Source organism: Schistocerca serialis, chromosome 4 (genome assembly GCF_023864345.2).
Source record: "Schistocerca serialis cubense isolate TAMUIC-IGC-003099 chromosome 4, iqSchSeri2.2, whole genome shotgun sequence".
In the NCBI taxonomy this organism is placed as follows: domain Eukaryota; kingdom Metazoa; phylum Arthropoda; class Insecta; order Orthoptera; family Acrididae; genus Schistocerca; species Schistocerca serialis.
In genome coordinates, this window is record NC_064641.1 from 481,653,990 (window position 1) to 481,672,478 (window position 18,489).

Sequence of the window (18,489 nt, forward strand, 5' to 3'; positions counted from 1 at the left end):
AGTTCTTTGGGATGTGTACCACAATTTCTGTCAATGGAAGATGCTTTGTTCAGATTATTTTAACTTAAATTGTAATTTTCTGGAAATTTGTTGAAATTTTTCGTGGTTTTAGCGTTTATGAACTAATCTTTTTGTGTTTATACTGCCTATGTATCTGAATTTGTAACTTGGCGTTGCCTATAGCTGTAACACTTAAAAGACAATAAAATTTTATTTATTTATATCGATGTGTTAATTCTAGTTTCACTCGAGCCAGGACTACAGCTCTAAAGTGGGTATCGAATTTTTTAATGTAGCCCAAGTCACACTTCTTCAAGCAGTTACTTGAGATTAGGTTTTTTCATTCGAAAGTAATTCACGAATTGGTTTTCGGTTATGAATGCTACGTCCATTATAAGTTTGTTTGATGTCACAGTGTTATTTCTATTTAAAATCTATTTCCAAATCCAACATTTATGGTTTCTGTTCTTGTCAATGTATTCTTGGCTCAGTTCTAATCCCACAATATGAATGACAACACCAATGTTCGTACGAATAACTCAGATTGACACCGTATTGAAAAAGAAATATTAACAGGAGCGTTTGAAAATAGCAGCACACGACGCCACAGCTGAATCTGCCGTCAATCAACTCGCTGTGGCGTCAGCACAGGACTTCACTTTCGTCGCGTGTGGAAATCGGGCTGCGCTATCGTTTTGCGTATCCACAGATCAGATTATTTCCAAAGACTAGTAATAAGAGGATTTTGCGCGCGTATTTTGCCCTTGTGATGAATGATACGATTACAAAGTGAAATGAATTGTTTGTTTATGTTATTTACTGCAGAAGAGGGATAGTTATTGCGCCGCTGTGAAGCATTTGGCTGTGTAATCGTTATTTTTAAGATACTTTGTTGTGGCAATGGCACCTTAATCTCAGTTGTTTACAAAACACCGTGAGGCTGATACTGGCGATTTATGGTTGAAGTGTAAAATCCTCATTTATTTATTTATTTAATGATGGACTTGCGATTTTATCTTTTAAATCGACATTGCTTGAGACCTAAAAATGCTAAAAATATTTCTCAGTGTGCAGTGCTCCAAATGCATCCTTTGTTCTTTAGCTGTTAAACCACAAAATGTTCGAGAAATCAGGACGTTTTCAACATTGCAAATATGAAGATTTATGTCACACGTAACGAAATCCGCGCTTCTAAATGCTCCAGCATTGGAGACTGGCAGTCTTTACTGTTTAATTATGGTGATAAAGTTTCGCGTTTGGAGTAGAAGTAAAGCACTTGAAATGCTGCTAAATAAGTGAACGTTTTGCCTGTCAAAAATTGTTCGAAATACGTACAGAACAACTAGTTAGCGAAATATTCCTGGTGAGTACCGTATTTACTTAACAAATTCGTAATGTTATTGTGTGGAAGCATGCAGTTAATTTTATACCTTGTACTGTTTGCTGCCCTATTACTTTTGTTCACAATTAAGGGTATGATGAAATACACTCTTGAGCACTTGGATTACATATAGCTCTGTGTCAGAGAGAGAGAGAGAGACAGACAAATAGACAGACAGAGCTCTTCCGTCAACACTGTGAGTGGATTATTTTGTATTGTCACTATTTTCTTGGAAACTAGTGTAACTATTTTCTTTCATATGTACTGTCGCTGAAATTAAATAAAACATATTAGATGCAATTCAGCACTGTACAAAATGTGGCCACACTATTAGAAAGAGTGAAACAAAATATGCCTATACGAAATTCTTAGTTGCTGATGCTGACAAGAATGTGAACTACAAATCATAAATTGCAGACCTTCTTAACTGTCTGTGTACAGCTTCTGTGTTATTTATAACATCGGATTTTGGAGTCGAAAATCACAAAAAGATGAGTGACTTCTACCCATTCACTGATGTGTTATGACTTCATGTTCTGGGGAACTTGTATTGAGGAAGAAATTTGTGTTCCACAGAAACATGTAATAAGGATAATATGCACTGTCCATTACAGCACCACTTGGAGACAGCACTTCAAACAGTTGAGCATACTAATGATAACCTTGCAATACATTTCCTCCCGTATAAAGTTTCTTTTTGTCAGGAACCAATCAGAGCTTCAAAATAACAGTAATGTTTATAAATATGTAGTGAATGGAGAAATGATTTACACTGTCCATCACACTACCTTAATGGCACAGAAAGGAGTAAGGAATTAAGCCTAAAAAAATATTTGACCACCTACCCACAGGTTGGCTAAAGTAACGTATTGAACCGCCCCCCCCCCCTCGCTCCCCCCCCCCCCCCCCCCCGAAAATATCTGTTGTGACAGATTGATTTGCAGCACAGCCCGAGTTCTAGTTTAGGGTGGAAAATGACAGTTTGGTTGTGAGATGGCAGAGCCAAAGCATGTGTAAACAGAAACTCTGTTTATGGTAACAAATTGACCGATAGTGAACCCTAATGTTTACCTGTGTACTATATTGAAAAATGCAAGGTGGGTCCAGTACATAACATTTAACCAGTCATGTAAAGAATTTAATGGGTAATAAAATTAACTTCAAACTGAAATCAACCTTCCTTGTCAATTTATTTTCAAATAATGGAATAATCATATGAAAAAGGATGTATTGTTACTCACCACATAAAAGGAATGTTGAGCATCAAAGAGACACATTTAAAAGAACTCTTAGATGTTTTTTAGTTATTGGACATAGTCCATCAGACAGAAAAACACACGCACACACACAGCCATTGTCTTCTCTGGGCACTGCATTGAGTGGTGATCTCAGTTGGAGCGGTAGGGGTACAGAAGGGGTATGGGGTTGCTAGGGGAGGGATAGCGGGGTAGGGGTTATGGAAATGCTATAGTACTGCTTGTGGGAGTATGAAAAGCTGTAGCAGGGACAAGATAGTGGACTGCGAGGTGCAGTCTCGGGAGATCTGTGCTGAAGGCGATATAAAGTGGAGAGGGATGTGGAAGGAAAAGGGCTGTTCACATGAACTGGATGTATAGGAGACGTGTGCGTCTGGGGTGGGAGAATGGGTGGCGATTAGTGAAGGTTGATGCGAGGTGGGTTTCATGAACGAAGGACATGTTGCAGGTAGAGTTCCCACTTGTGCAATTCTAAGAATGTGGCATGTTTGTAGAAAGGATACAGAAGATGTGGGCTGTGAAGCATCCACTGAAGTGGAGCCCATTATGTTGTTCGTTGTTGGTCAAGTTGTCTCTGGGTCACAGTTTGACCATGGCCATTCGTGCAGACAGCCAGCTTGGTAGCAGTCATGCCCGTATATGCTATACAGCAGTTGCATCTGAGTTTGTTGACTATGTGGCTGTCCTCTGAGGTGGCCATGCCTTTGATGGGGTAGGAAAATGGCACATAAATCTTGAAGGTTGGCAGAGGTTTGCAGAAGTTCGAAATATAAGGCGTGCTTCAATGCGAGATGCCTTTAATAATTTCCACGATGAAACTCTGTGTCAGAATCTGGCAGAAAACCCAGAGAGATTCTGGTCATATATAATGCACACCAGTGGCAATACGCAATCAATACATTCACTGCGTGATAACAATGGTGAAGTCAGTGATGACAGTGCCACCAAAGCAGAATTATTAAGCACGGTTTTCTGAAACTCCTTTACCAAAGAATACGAAGTAAATATTCCCTAATTCCAATCAAGAACAACTGCGAAGATGAGAGACATAGAAGTAGATATCCTCAGTGTATCAAAGCAGCTTAAATCACTTTCAGTACAGATGGTGTACCAGCCAGGTTTCTTTCAGAGTATGCAGATGCAATAGCTCCATATTTAGCAATTATATACAACCGCTTGCTCACAGAAAGTTCCGTACCTAAAGACTGGAAAGTTGCGCAAGTCACATCAATACCCAAAAAGGGAAATAGGAGTAATCTGCTGAATTACGGACCCATATCACTAATGTCGATTTGCAGTAGGGTTTTGGAACATGTACTGTATTCAAACTTTATGAAGTGCCTCGAAGAAAACGATTTATTGACACAGTCCGCATGGATTCAGAAAATATCGTTCTTGCGGAACACAACTAGCTCTTTATACTTGTGAAGTAATGAGTGCTATCGACACGGGATGTCAGATTGGCTCCATATTTTTAGATTTTCGGAAGGCTTTCGACGCCGTTCTTCACAAGCGTCTTCTAACCAAACTGTGTGCCTACGGAATATTGTCTCAGTTGTGCGACTGAATTCATGATTTCCTGTTAGAAAGGTCACAGTTCGTAGTAATAGACAGAAAGTTATCCAGTAAAACAGAAGTAATATCCGGCGTTCCCCAAAAATCATATTTTTATATTCAGTCCCACCTGACATAACTAACCCCAAGCTCTACAAAAAATAAAAATTTTCAAATTTCAAAAATTCATAAAATATTAAGGAAACATTTGTAAGTGTTCTTACTCTATATGAGGCTAGTAGTGTATGCTAACTATAGGAAAAAAATAACTCTCATAAATCACTCCTTGTTTGTTATTTTTGGACTTAAAAAGTGGATTTTTGAAACCTTGGATACCAAACTTTGGAGCTCATTTTGTCTGGTTAATTTTGAATTTAGGGTATTTTGTGTAATAGACAATATTGTAGAGGGCACTTTCCTAAAAACAATCATGTCAATTACAATGTGTAACTTAACCCAGTGCAGAGATATTCAAATTTTTGCTAATGTCTGCAGACTGAAAAATCATTGTGCACCTACAAATGAAAATGGCCGCCATCCAGTATAGGTGCAAGATAAATTATTTAAAAAAAAATTGTTTTGAACTTCTCAAATATAGGGCAATCACATATAAAAAACTAAAATATTTAAAAATGGTCAAGCAACCATCACTGGACCACTTCATATGGATTGACCCCCAGCAATTCAGTGCTGATGACAGAAATAACGATGAGCATCTATACTGTCCGGAGCCAGCTCTACTCTGTGAGGAGTAAAACCCACTACCCCAAATGTGTACATCAGCTGTGCAAAGAGCCCAGGAACATACCACTGGATGTTACATATATTGAAAAAGATGCTTGCATTGGAAGACGTGATACACACGGGTGGTACTTATGGTCGGTTATAATAGCATCATTCAGGCAGGTGGAGGTATTATTATGTGAATGTTATTTTAGTTCTGATTAAATGAGTACATGTGTGCTCCCCCTCCCCCATGCAACCCCCCCCCCCCCCCCTATACACACACCATCCCACTGTCAACTTACTGCCAGCTAATTTTGTATGCCTTGCACCCATCTCTACTAGTAAGGTGCTTCTAATTCAATTGCCCATTAGTGTATACAAATCATTACCATGTATTTGAATTTGTAGCATTTAGTAGCTGGATTGCTGTTTTCATCAATGCGTTGTCTTCCTTGCAGCTGTCTCTGCTTTCAAAAACTGATAAAAGACAACATGGAGGAAGAAAGTAAGTGTCAGCAGCTATAAATAATTATAATTCATTTATGTCTTAAATTATTCACAGGATACTCTAACATGGGTGCTGCTATTTTCTCTGTTATGCATTAATTATTAGGAAAACATATGTATGTAAAGAGCCTGTGTTGAGCCACATGTATTTCTACCATTTACTCTCATATTTACACCTATCAAACATTCCGTCAAATATATTTGACAAAGATCTTTGACGTAGTGCTAGAAGGGGTATTACACTGTCATCAAATTTTTCGTCAAAGTTCAAGATGGCTGACAACAACTTGTTATTAACCACAGCAGTTGCACATACTGCAATTGCATTGTGTGCACATGCGGAAAAGAAGTGGGGGAAAAAAGGAACCATACATACGAGGTTGACAGTCTTTAATTCCTGGGATTACAACTTGATAATAAATTTAGTTGGGAGGAGCACACCACAGAACTTCAGAAACGCCTTAACAAATCTGTATTTGCAATTCGAGTGTTAGCAGACATAGGCAACATAAAAATGAAAAAGCTTGCATACTTTGCCTACTTTCATTCCATAATGTCATATGGTATAATATTTTGGGGTAAATCTTCAAGTCAAACAAAAGTTGACAGAGTCCAAAAGCGTGTAATACGTATTATTTATGGAGTAAATTCACGGACGTCCTGCAGAAACCTCTTCAAAGAACTGGATATACTAACTACTGCCTCTCAGTATATTTACTCCTTAATGAAATTTGTCCTAAATAATATATCTCGTTTTCCAACAAACATCTCAGTTCATACGTACAATACCAGGAACAAAAATGATCTGCACAAGGACTTAAAAGCACTTACTTTAGTTCAAAAAGGGGTCCACTGCTCAGGAACATCTTCAATAATTTGCCAGCAAACATAAAAAATTTAGTTACAAATGAAGATCAGTTTAAAAGGAGCCTGAAAGACTTACTAGTGGCCAACTCCTTCTACTCCATTGACGAAATTTTTAATAGAAACAAATGATGTATTGTATTTATTCATACTATTAGTATTGTTATTTCAGCTTAAAAAAAATTGACATGTTCCACATCCACGAGGATCTCCTCAGCACGGATCAATGGAGCGAAAAACTAATCTAATCTAGGTGAAGCTGTGGGTTTTACGATGACACGATGAAAGCATTTACAGTGGAAGACATCAAGTCGTACATCAATTACTTAAGAATGGATGAGAATACATTTCTGTATGTGCTCAGTGAAGTGTATCCTCATATCACAAAACACAATATTCACTTAAAAACTGCTACATCCTCAGAAGACAGGCTCACTGTAACACTCCGATTCCTTGCTACAGGAGAGGGTTCTGTCAGGTTAGGTCAGGTCAGGTCTCCAATCTTCATAATCTATTTTTGTATTCAGGGTGCCTCATGTTGTAAAGCGCCTCATCAGCTTCATGCATCTCAGTTAATTTTGTAGTTGTCAGCACACACCAATTGTATTTACCGGCAATGTTTATAAAAACACTACAGATGACAAAACGCTGCAGCGATGCTAGCGCTCCATGTGGTAAAATGTCACATTGCAGTGAACAGAAGACAAGCAATATCTTTGATCAAATCTACAGCGAGGCCCTAGATTTGATCAAATATTGGACTACATTTGCCAAAGTTCCTATTACACCATCAAATATCTTTGATAAAGATTTTTGACAAAGATATTTGACAAAGAAATTTGATAGTGTAATACCGGCCTAAGGGAAGGGGCGTATTATGAGTAGTGTGAAATAGCTGCTATGGATGTCTTAAGCACTGAGTAGAGTCCCTGCTTGTGTAATCATTTGTACGTGGCATTTTTCTTCATAGAGTTGTCACTTGAAAGCAGCAAGATGGCATTAACTGGAATCACTTGCAGCTTGTCTGTAGTAGAAATATTAGTCAGTTATCATGGCTGATTATTTGTAGGTGTGTAATAACTAAAAATATTAGTAGCAGCCATAGTGCTTTCTTTGGATCAAGAGGAAAGTTCAATAAGAGTCGTTGGCTTTGGCCAGTGATAGTAATGTTTAAGGCTGCTCTCACATCAACTTGGAATGAATATATTCGCAGTTTTGTTGTTAGTTGTTGTTGTTGTTGGGGTCTTCAGTCCAGAGACTGGTTTGATGCAGCTCTCCTTGCTACTCTATCCTGTGCAAGTTTCTTCATCTCCCAGTACCTACTGCAATCTTCATCCTTCTGAATCTGTTTAGTGTATTCATCTCTTGGTCTCCCTCTACGAATTTTACCCGCCACGCTGCCCTCCGATACCAAATTGGTGATCCCTTGATGCCTCAGAATATGCCCTAACAACTAAACCCTTCTAGTCAAGTTGTGCCACAGATTTCTCTTCTCTCCAATTCTATTCAATACCTCCTCATTAGTTATATGATCTACCCATCTAATCTTCAGCATTCTTCTGTAACACCACATTTCGAAACCTTCTAGTTTCTTCTTGTCTAAACTATTTATCATCCACATTTCACTTCCATACATGGCTACACTCCATACAAATACTTTCAAAAACGACTTCCTGACACTTAAATCTCTACTCGATATTAACAAATTTCTCTTCTTCAGAAACACTTTCCTTGCCATTGCCAGTCTACATTTGATATCCTCTCTACTTCGACCATCATCAGTTATTTTGCTCCCCAAACAGCAAAACTCATTTACTACCTTAAGCGTCTCATTTCCTAATCTAATTCCTGCAGCATCACCCAATTTAATTCAACTACATTCCATGATCCTAGTTTTGCTTTTGTTGATGTTCATCTTACATCCTCCTTTGAAGACACTGTCCATTCCGTTCAGCTGCTCTTCCAGGTCCTTTGCTGTCTCTGACAGAATTACAATATCATCGGCGGACCTCAAAGTTTTTATTTCTTCTCCACAGATTTTAATACCTACTCCAAATTTTTGTTTCCTTTACTGTTGCTCAATATACAGATTGAATAACATTGGGGATAGGCTACAACCCTGTCTCACTCCCTTCCCGATCACTTTTTCCCTTTCATGCCCCTCCACTCTTATAACTGCCATCTGGTTTCTGTACAAATTGTAAATAGCCTTTCGCTCTCTGTATTTTACCCCTGCCACCTTCAGAATTTGAAAGAGAGTATTCCAGTCAACATTGCCAAAAGCTTTCTCTAAGTCTACAAATGCTAGAAACGTAGGTTTGCCTTTCGTTAATCTGTCTTCTAAGATAAGTTGTAGGGTCAGTATTGCCTCACATGTTCCAATATTTCTACGGAATCCAAACTGATCTTCCCCGATGTCGGCTTCTACCAGTTTTTCTATTTGTCTGTAAAGAATTCGTGTTAGTATTTTGCAGCTGTGGCTTATTAAACTGATAGTTCGGTAATTTTCACATCTGTCAGCACCTGCTTTCTTTGGGATTGGAATTATTATATTCTTCTTGAAGTCTGAGGGTATTTCGTCTGTCTGATACATATTTGTCACTAGATGGTAGAGTTTTGTTAGGCCTGGCTTTCTCTAGACTGTCAGTAGTTCTAATGGAATGTTGTCTACTCCTGGGGCCTTGTTTTGACTCAGGTCTTTCAGTGCTCTGTCAAACTCTTCATGCAGTATTGTATCTCCCATTTCATCTTCATCTACATTCTCTTCCATTTCTATAACATTGTCCTCAAGAACATTGCCCTTGTATAGACCATCTATATACTCCTTCCACCTTTCTCCTTTCCCTTCTTTGCTTACAACTGGGTTTCCATCTGAGCTCCTCTAGCCATCCCTGCTTAGCCATTTTGCACTTCCTGCCAATCTAATTTTTGAGACGTTTGTATTCCTTTTTGCCTGCTTCATTTACTGCATTTTTATATTTTCTCCTTTCATCAATTAAATTCAATATTTCTTCTGTTACCCAAGGATTTCTACTAGCCCTCGTCTTTTTACCTACTTGATCCTCTGCTACCTTCACTATTTCATCTCTCAAGGCTACCCATTCTTCTTCTACTGTATTTCTTTCCCCTATTCTTGTCATTCGTTCCCTAATGCTCTCCCTGAAGCTCCATACAACCTCTGGTTTTTTCAGTTTATCCAGGTTCCATCTCCTCAAATTCCCACCTTTCAGCAGTTTCTTCAGTTTTAATCTACAGTTCATAACCAATAGATTGTGGTCAGAGTCCACATCTGCCCCTGGAAATGTCTTACAATTTAAAACCTGGTTCCTAAATCTCTGTCATACCATTATATAATCTATCTGTTACCTTCCAGTATCTCCAGGCTTCTTCTATGTATACAGCCTTCTTTTCTGATTCTTGAACCAAGTGTTGGCTATGATTAAGTTATGCTCTGTGCAAAATTCTATCAGGCGGCTTCCTCTTTCATTCCTTACACCTATTCCATATTCGCCTACTACGTTTGCTTCTCTTCCTTTTCCTATTATTGAGTTCCAACCACCCATGACTATTAAATTTTCGTCACCCTTCACTATCTGAATAATTTCATTTATCTCATCATACATTTCATCAATCTCTTCGTCATCTGCAGTTGGCATATAAACTTGTACAAGTGTGGTAGGCGTGGGCTTTGTGTCTATCTTGGCCACAACAATGCGTTCACTATGCTGTATGTAGTAGCTTACTCACATTCGTATTTTCCCATTCATTATTAAACCTACTCCTGCGTTACCCCTATTTGATTTTGTATTTATAACCCTTTATTCACCTGACCAGAAGTCTTGTTCCTCCTGCCACCGAACTTCACTAATTCCCACTATATCTAACTTTAACCTACCCATTTCCCTTTTTAAATTTTCTAACCTAGCTGCCCGATTAAGGGATCTGACATTTCACGCTCCGATCCGTATAACACCAATTTTCTTTCTCCTGATAACATCGTCCTCCTGAGTAGCCCCGCCTGGAGATCCGAATGGGGGACTATTTTACCTCCGGAATATTTTACCCAAGAGGACGCCATCATCATGTAAACATACAGTAAAGCTGCATGCCCTCAGGAATAATTACAGCTGTAGTTTCCCCTTGCTTTCAGCCGTTTGCTGTACCAGCACAGCAAAGCCGTTTTGGTTAGTGTTACAAGGCCAGGTCAGTCAATTATCCAGACTGTTGCCCCTGCAACTACTGAAAAGGCTGCTACCCCTCTTCAGGAACCACACATTTGTCTGGCCTCTCAACAGATACCCCACCGTTGTGGTTGCACATATGGTACTGCTATCTGTATCGCTGAGGCACGCAAGTCTCCCCACCAATGGCAAGGTCCATGTTTCATGGGGGAGGGGGAGGGGTGTTAGTTGATGAAGCCAACAAATATGAGGAGGGAAAAGAACTAGTTGTGGTGACAGATTGATTTGTAACGTTGCTTGAGATTTAGGTTAGGTTGGAAGGTGACAATTTGGGGGAGAATTTGCGAAGCCAACGAATGTGATACTAACAAAACCTGTTTGTGGTGACAGGCTGATTTGTAACTTGTCTCATTTGGATAAAAAAGACACATTATAGTCACTATATTGTTTACAGCATTTGTCACATGTTTTCTACATCACTGGTCAAAGCCGACAACTCTTATCGAGCATTCCTCTATATCCCTCCCCCTATAGTCGACATATTCTTCACAAGAGTACACCAACTATATTGATATTTAAAACAACCATAATGTGTCATTTATTTTTCAGTCTCAGTTGCTCATTTTTTAACACATGACGTGTTGATTGTTCCCGATCATACTCAGGTCTAGAATATGGTTGTGTTAGCAACCTGCTGTGTCTGTGTTGAAACCGCTTATCACTCAGGTTGTTGTGACACAGACGTATTTGTTGGCACAAACATAGGTCTGAAGATTTTCCAGGGAGATTGAACCTTGTCACATAAAAAATATGACACTGGGACTGAAAAATAAATGAAATAGAAGAATTATTTTACCATTTTTCATTTGGTGGTGTCAGAAAATCAAAACTTGCTTATTATTATTATTATTATTATTATTATAAAATTCCTTTCTCAGATGTTATGTCTGGTTAAAAATGGAAAGTGACGCGGACCTTGATCAAGCGTGACTTCCTTTTAACTGTACGGTATATGTTACATTGCATTTAGGAACTTTCGGGTAATTGAACATGTATCAATAATTACAGATTTCTGTAGTTGTATATATACGTTTTGATGTAGCTGTATTGCGTTGATGTACTGGTGGATATTGTGTGGTATGACTCCTGTAGTTGATGGTATAATTGGTATAATGTCAACTTTATCCTGATGCCACATGTCCTTTACTTCCTCAGCCAGTTGGATGTATTTTTCAATTTTTTCTCCTGTTTTCTTCTGTATATTTGTTGTATTGGGTATGGATATTTCGATTAGTTGTGTTAATTTCTTCTTTTTATTGGTGAGTATGATGTCAGGTTTGTTATGTGGTGTTGTTTTATCTGTTATAATGGTTCTGTTCCAGTATAATTTGTATTCATCATTCTCCAGTACAATTTGTGGTGCATAACTTGTATGTGGGAACGCGCTGTTTTATTAGTTTATGTTGTATGGCAAGTTGTTGATGTATTATTTTTGCTACATTGTCATGTCTTCTGAGGTATTCTGTATTTGCTAGTATTTTACATCCGCTTGTGATGTGATCTACTGTTTCTATTTGTTGTTTGCAAAGCCTGCATTTATCTGTTGTGGTATTGGGATATTTAATAATATGCTTGCTGTAATATCTGGTGTTTATTGTTTGATCCTGTATTGCAATCATGAATCCTTCCGTCTCGCGGTATATATTGCCTTTTCTTAGCCATGTGTTGGATGCGTCTTGATCGATGTGTGGCTGTGTTAGATGATATGCGTGCTTGCCATGTAGTGTTTTCTTTTTCCAATTTACTTTCTTCGTATCTGTTGATGTTATGTGATCTAAAGGGTTGTAGAAGTGGTTATGAAATTGCAGTGGTGTAGCTGATGTATTTATATGAGTGATTGTTTTGTGTATTTTGCTAGTTTCTGCTCGTTCTATAAAGAATTTTTTTAAATTGTCTACCTGTCCATAATGTAGGTTTTTTATGTCGATAAATCCCCTTCCTCCTTCCTTTCTGCTTAATGTGAATCTTTCTGTTGCTGAATGTATGTGATGTATTCTATATTTGTGGCATTGTGATCGTGTTAGTGGATTGAGTGCTTCTAGGTCTGTGTTACTCCATTTCACTACTCCAAATGAGTAGGTCAATATTGGTATAGCATAAGTATTTATAGCTTTTGTCTTGTTTCTTGCTGTCAATTCTGTTTTCAGTATTTTTGTTAGTCTTTGTCTATATTTTTCTTTTAGTTCTTCTTTAATATTTGTATTATCTATTCCTATTTTTTGTCTGTATCCTAGATATTTATAGGCATCTGTTTGTGGTTATCCAATATGTGATCATCTTGTTTAGTGTGTTTTCCCTTGAATATGCTATTTTTCTTACATTTGTCTGTTCCAAAAGCCATATTTATATCATTGCTGAATACTTCTGTTACCTTTAGTAATTGGTTGAGTTGTTGATTTGTTGCTGCCAGTAGTTTTGGATCATCCATGTATAGCAAATGTGTGATTTTGCGTTGGTATGTTCCAGTAATATTTTATCCATAATTTGTATTGTTTAGCATGTTGGATAGTGGATCCAGAGCAAGGCAGAACCAGAAAGGACTTAATGAGTCTCCTCGGTATATTCCACACTTAATCTGTATTGGCTGTGATGTGATATTATTTGAATTTGTTTGGATATTAAGTGTGGTTTTCCAATTTTTCATTGCTATGTTTATGAACTGTATCAATTTAGGATCTAGTTTGTATATTTCCAATATTTATAGTAACCATGAGTGGGGTACACTATCAAAAGCTGTTTGGTAATCAATGTATGCGTAGTGTAGCGTCCTTTGTTTAGTTTTAGCTTGATATGTCACCTCTGCATCTATTATCAGTTGCTCTTTACATCCTCGTGCTCCTTTGCAACAGCCTTTTTGTTCTTAATTTATAATTTCGTTCTGTGTTGTATGTGTCATTAATTTCTGTGTAATGACTGAAGTTAAGATTTTGTATATTGTTGGTAGGCATGTTATGGGGCGATATTTATCTGGGTTTGCTGTGTCTGCTTGATCTTTAGGTTTCAGATAAGTTATTCCATGTGTAAGTGTATCAGGGAATGTGTGTGGGTCTGCAATGTAACTGTTAAATAATTTAGTTAGATGTGAAAGTGTTGAGGTGAACTTCTTTAGCCAGAAATTTGCAATTTTATTATTATTATTATTGTCATTATCACTATCAATATTATTATTATTATTAATATAATAGAGGGAAACATTCCACGTGGGAAAAATATATCAAAAAACAAAGATGATGTGACTTACCAAATGAAAGCGCTGGCAGGTCGAAAGACACACAAACAAACACAAACATACACACAAAATTCAAGCTTTCGCAACAAACTGTTGCCTCATCAAGAAAGAGGGAAGGAGAGGGAAAGACGGAAGGATGTGGGTTTTAAGGGAGAGGGTAAGGAGTCATTCCGATCTTTCCGCTCCCGGGATTGGAATAACTCCTTACCCTCTCCCTTAAAACCCACATCCTTTCGTCTTTCCCTCTCCTTCCCTCTTTCCTGATGAGGCAACAGTTTGTTGCAAAAGCTTGAATTTTGTGTGTATGTTTGTGTTTGTTTGTGTGTCTTTCGACCTGCCAGCGCTTTCGTTTGGTAAGTCACATCACCTTTGTTTTATTATTATTATTATTATTTAATAATCATCTGAGGCCATTTGATACAACAGTACAGAACACGTCGGTTACATTACTGAAATAATATATATACATACACAAAGTAGGATTAGATTAGGTGGGATAGAGCAGGAAGTCAGCCATGGCCTTATCAACTGAACAGTCCCATCATTCACCTTCACAGCTTGGTAAAACCACGGAAAACTAGTGCCAGGATGGTTTGTTCAGGGAACAAATCTCATTTTGGAGAGCATCCTGCTTCATATGTGTGGACCCTATTCACAGTTCCCATGTACATGGTGTCCCAGGAGGAATGGTCAGTATTCAGGGATATGACAGGAACAGTCATTTGAAACGAAAGATTCTAGTAAATGTGGGCTTTAAAATGTATATGGTGAGAGATATGAGCATGTCTTCATCTTTCATACTGTGAAATAAATCTGTTTACCTGTAATGAAGCTATTTTTGCTTTGTAACAACTTTGTAACATGATTATTGAATCATGATGGGTGCATCCCATCCCTCACTGTCTTGCTTGTCTTATACGTGTCTAAGGCATATTGCACAGTGGGATTCAATGTTATCTGTTTGTGCTCCATAGCTTCATTCTCAGAGCTGAATATTTGGTGTTGACTGTTCATACACTGTGAAATCTGGTTCATGTCACTCTTGCTAAGCAAAAATATTTTTCTACCACATCTCTCAACAGTGTGTAACACCTATAGTAATTGGTTATACAACAGCCTTATGTTAATTGATTTCCTCTTTTATGTTAAATTACTCGAAAAGTTTTGGCCTGTTAGTTACTAGGAGACCTAACATGTTGGCCTCATGAATGGGTTCTCTGATTGCTCTAAGTAATTTTAAGAAAGAATTATCAGAATGACATGTGGAATAGTCGGGTCTAGTGCCGGATGTTTGTGTCACTCTGGCACAATATTTTGGCCACATAACTCGTTGCCTTCTTCAGGTGCTACCTGAGACTGCTGTATTGGAGGATCTTGTCCAGTATTTATGCCCAGAGGGTGCTGGGTGCTCTCTCTGCCGTCTGCGCCCGCCTGGCGCTGCCTGTAATGTGTTGTCTCTTCCCCGGTGCTCCCTCGGACGCCTGCGCCTGACTTGTTCGCCATCTGTGGCAGCTGTCTGAGGCCTGTCCTGTGTCGGGCGTTCTGTTCACGGTCCGCGCCCACCTGGTGCTACTCCTGAGGTTTTGGCCATGCCCTGATGCTCTCACGGACGTCCGCGCCTGGCTCGTCCACCATCTGGGGCCGGACTTGCGTTTGGCATTCCGTTCGTGGTCCGTGCCCGCTTGACGCTGCTCCTGAGGTGTTGGCACGGTGCTCCCTCGGACACCCAAGCCCGACTTGGTCTCCATATGTGGCAGCTCTCTGAGGCCCGTCCTTTGTCGGGTGTTCTGTTCACTGTCTGCGCCCACCTGGCGCTGCTCCTGAGGTGTTGGCACTTCCCTGGTGCTCTGACAGTCGTCCGTGCTCGGCTCGTCCATCATTTGCGGTCGTGGCGGCTGTCAGAGGCCCTTCCTGCATTGGGAGTTGCGTTTGTGGTCCGTGCCCACCTGGTGCTTCTCCTGCAGTGTTACTACTTCTTGAGATTTTTCTTGGTTCGTTTCGTTGGGCCCTGATAAGCTCCTGAGCCAGACTCCACGCCGAGCTGAGCTTGTAACCGCTGTCTCGGTTTATTAGGTTGTCTGTGACCTTGATCTCGATGGCCTCCTTTATGACACTGTCCCAAAATCTTGGAGTCTGTGTCACAATTTTTGTGTTGTAGTCCATTGAATGACCGAGCTCCAGACAATGCTCCGCTATGGCAGATTTGGTTGCCTGTTCGAGTCTGGTGTGCCTCCGGTGTTCTTTGCACCTGACGTCCACCGTCCTGGTTGTCTGGCCAATGTATGATTTTCGACACTGGCACGGGATGTTGTAAATGCCTGGTTTACGTAGCCCCAGGTCATTACAGGCAGCGCCAGGCGGGTGTGGATGGCAGAGAGAGAGCACCCAGCGCCCTCTGGGCATAAATACTGGACAAGATCCTCCAATACGGCAGTCTCAGGTAGCACCTGAAGAAGGCAACGAGTTACGTGGCCGAAATATTGTGCCAGAGCGACACAAACATCCGGCAGTGGACCCGATTATTCCACATGTCAAGATCTCGCCGGGAAAGCCTGAAGAGTTACAATTATCAAAATGTTCTCACACAAATCCCTGTTCTTGGCACCAGTTTCAGTTGAGTGACTGTCCCATTCTATATCTGGCGGTTTAAGCCTCCACCTATTATAATACCATGATCAGAAAAAGTACCCCCTGATATTCTGACTGAAGTTTCTCATATTGAAAAAATAAAAGGGGTGATCTTTGTATACCTTGAAAAAGCTTTTTATGTCCAAGATCACATTAATTAATATTTATTACTGACAACTAGCTTTGACAGATTAATCTTCTGATCTTCAAAAACTTTTGGTTATAAGTAGTGTTCCTTATATTCTCCAAGTTTTCTCTGAAGCTGTCTGCCATTACAGCTCTCCAGGTTGATTACTGTGATTATTTATACAATTAATGATTATTATCAACCAGATTATTTCACATCCAGAATCTATAATAATCTTACTTGATATTATGGGTTTTTATGGCAATAAAAGTGCTTCCACCCTTTGACATTTAGCATATCCTTGCAGTATTGAGAGGGGTCCAGAAAAATGTAGACACTCTTTGATTGTCAATATTAATGGAACAAAATGATGACATGCTATTAAAATTCTTGCCGGGGGGAGGGAGGGGGGAGGTTATTTTGTATGTTCAAAATGACCTCTGTTAGCGACCAAATAATGTCAATACCACTGAACTGTTGACTGAACTATGGCTGTCAGTGTTGCTAGTGTGATAGCTGTACAGGACATCTTGACAGTTTCTCGTAGCTCCTTCAGTGTTGCTGACTTATTTTGATAAACTTCATTTTTCAAGATCCCCCATAGGTAGAAGTCAAGAGATGGAAGGTTTGGAAACTGTGTTGGGAATTCAACAGTTCCTCTTCAACCTATCTATCGCCCATGTAGATTTTCATCCAAGTAGGCTCTGACATCTCTGTGGTAATGAGGTGGGGCACCATGTTGTTGTAGGTAAAAATCTTTCATTTCCAAACATGTCTCAGATGGCAGGTAAAATCAGTGTTTGCAGCATATGGAGATACACCCCATGAGTTGTTACCTTCCAAGAAGAATGGGCCAATCAAACCGCATGATGACAGACTACAACATACATTATCACCAACTAGATTAACACGTTTGTCCACACGAACGTGAGGATTTTCGGGAGCCCTTTACACAAAGTTGTGGGAGTTTTATAATACCTTTCAGTTTGAATTTCACCTCGTCTTACCAGATAACCATCCCCGTAAGATGTTCATCCTCACAAAACATGCCTTCGAACCACTCGCAGTACTTCATCCTCCGATTCGGGTCATCCTTGTTCATAGCATGCAGTGATTTTCGAATATACACTTTCCACTTTGGAGCCTTCAGAATTCATTGTGTGCTTGATTGGCTTACTCCATTTTCATGTGCACCCTGCTTCATAGATTTTTGAAGTGACCAAGTAAAATGTTGCAACACTGGAAGGTGAACTTGTTGATATTTTTGGTCGGTCAGACCTTCCCTTATGCACATCCTGAGCAGTACCATTGGCTTCAAATTTATCCTGAATATGATAAATGTTGTACATGTTGGTGGCTCAGTTCCGTACGCATTACCCCATTGCTGTTGTACCTCCATCAAGTTTTCCTATTTACAGTACCACTTCAATATGGGCTTGTGTTGATAAAATGAAAATATTACTCCATGCATTGCTGCATTGTCATCTGCTGCAAAATGCATGCAAAGATCTGTGGAGAAAACAATGGACTATGCTGCTGCGCAAAATTGCAAAGCTATGTCATGTTGTTCCAAAGGTATTAATTATCAAAGAATGTCTACATTTTTCTGGACCTCTCTGTATATTCCAATCTGCATTTAAAATTTTTCTGCTCTTCACTTCCAGCTTTCTGTTCCTAGTACTGTGTGACCATTATTACCTTTAATAAGAGAGATTGATTCTCGTGTCTTATTTTGGATACACTTGCAGTTTATTTATACCACAATGACATATTTTTCCAATCTACAAGGACAATAGTTTTTCTATATGATTAATATATCTTATCTACCCCTTTCTTTCATTATGACTGCTGATTCACCACATACTCTATATAAGCACTTTCCTAAACTATGAGGAGGTAAGACAACCACAAAATTGTTTTTTAAAGCTTTTCAAATTATTTACAAAATGACCTTATCCTCTTCAAAATACTCTCCA

At 39.2% G+C, this 18,489-nt stretch overlaps 1 protein-coding gene across 3 annotated transcripts in view; it reads left to right on the forward strand.

Moving 5' to 3' along the window:
• Positions 1 to 688: 688 nt before the first annotated feature.
• Positions 689 to 18,489, forward strand: part of LOC126475169 (tonsoku-like protein) — a 271,206-nt gene continuing 253,405 nt past the window's right edge. Inside the window, exons 1-3 of one of the 3 annotated variants that reach the window (XM_050102798.1) lie at positions 690 to 1,363; positions 1,473 to 1,577; positions 5,376 to 5,422. In XM_050102798.1, the coding sequence (XP_049958755.1) occupies positions 5,410 to 5,422 (13 nt within the window). In that variant the 5' untranslated portion in view covers positions 690 to 1,363; positions 1,473 to 1,577; positions 5,376 to 5,409. Of the gene's footprint in view, positions 1,364 to 1,472; positions 1,578 to 5,375; positions 5,423 to 18,489 lie in introns of all 3 variants that reach the window. The other 2 variants (XM_050102797.1, XM_050102799.1) reach the window with 2 other exon arrangements.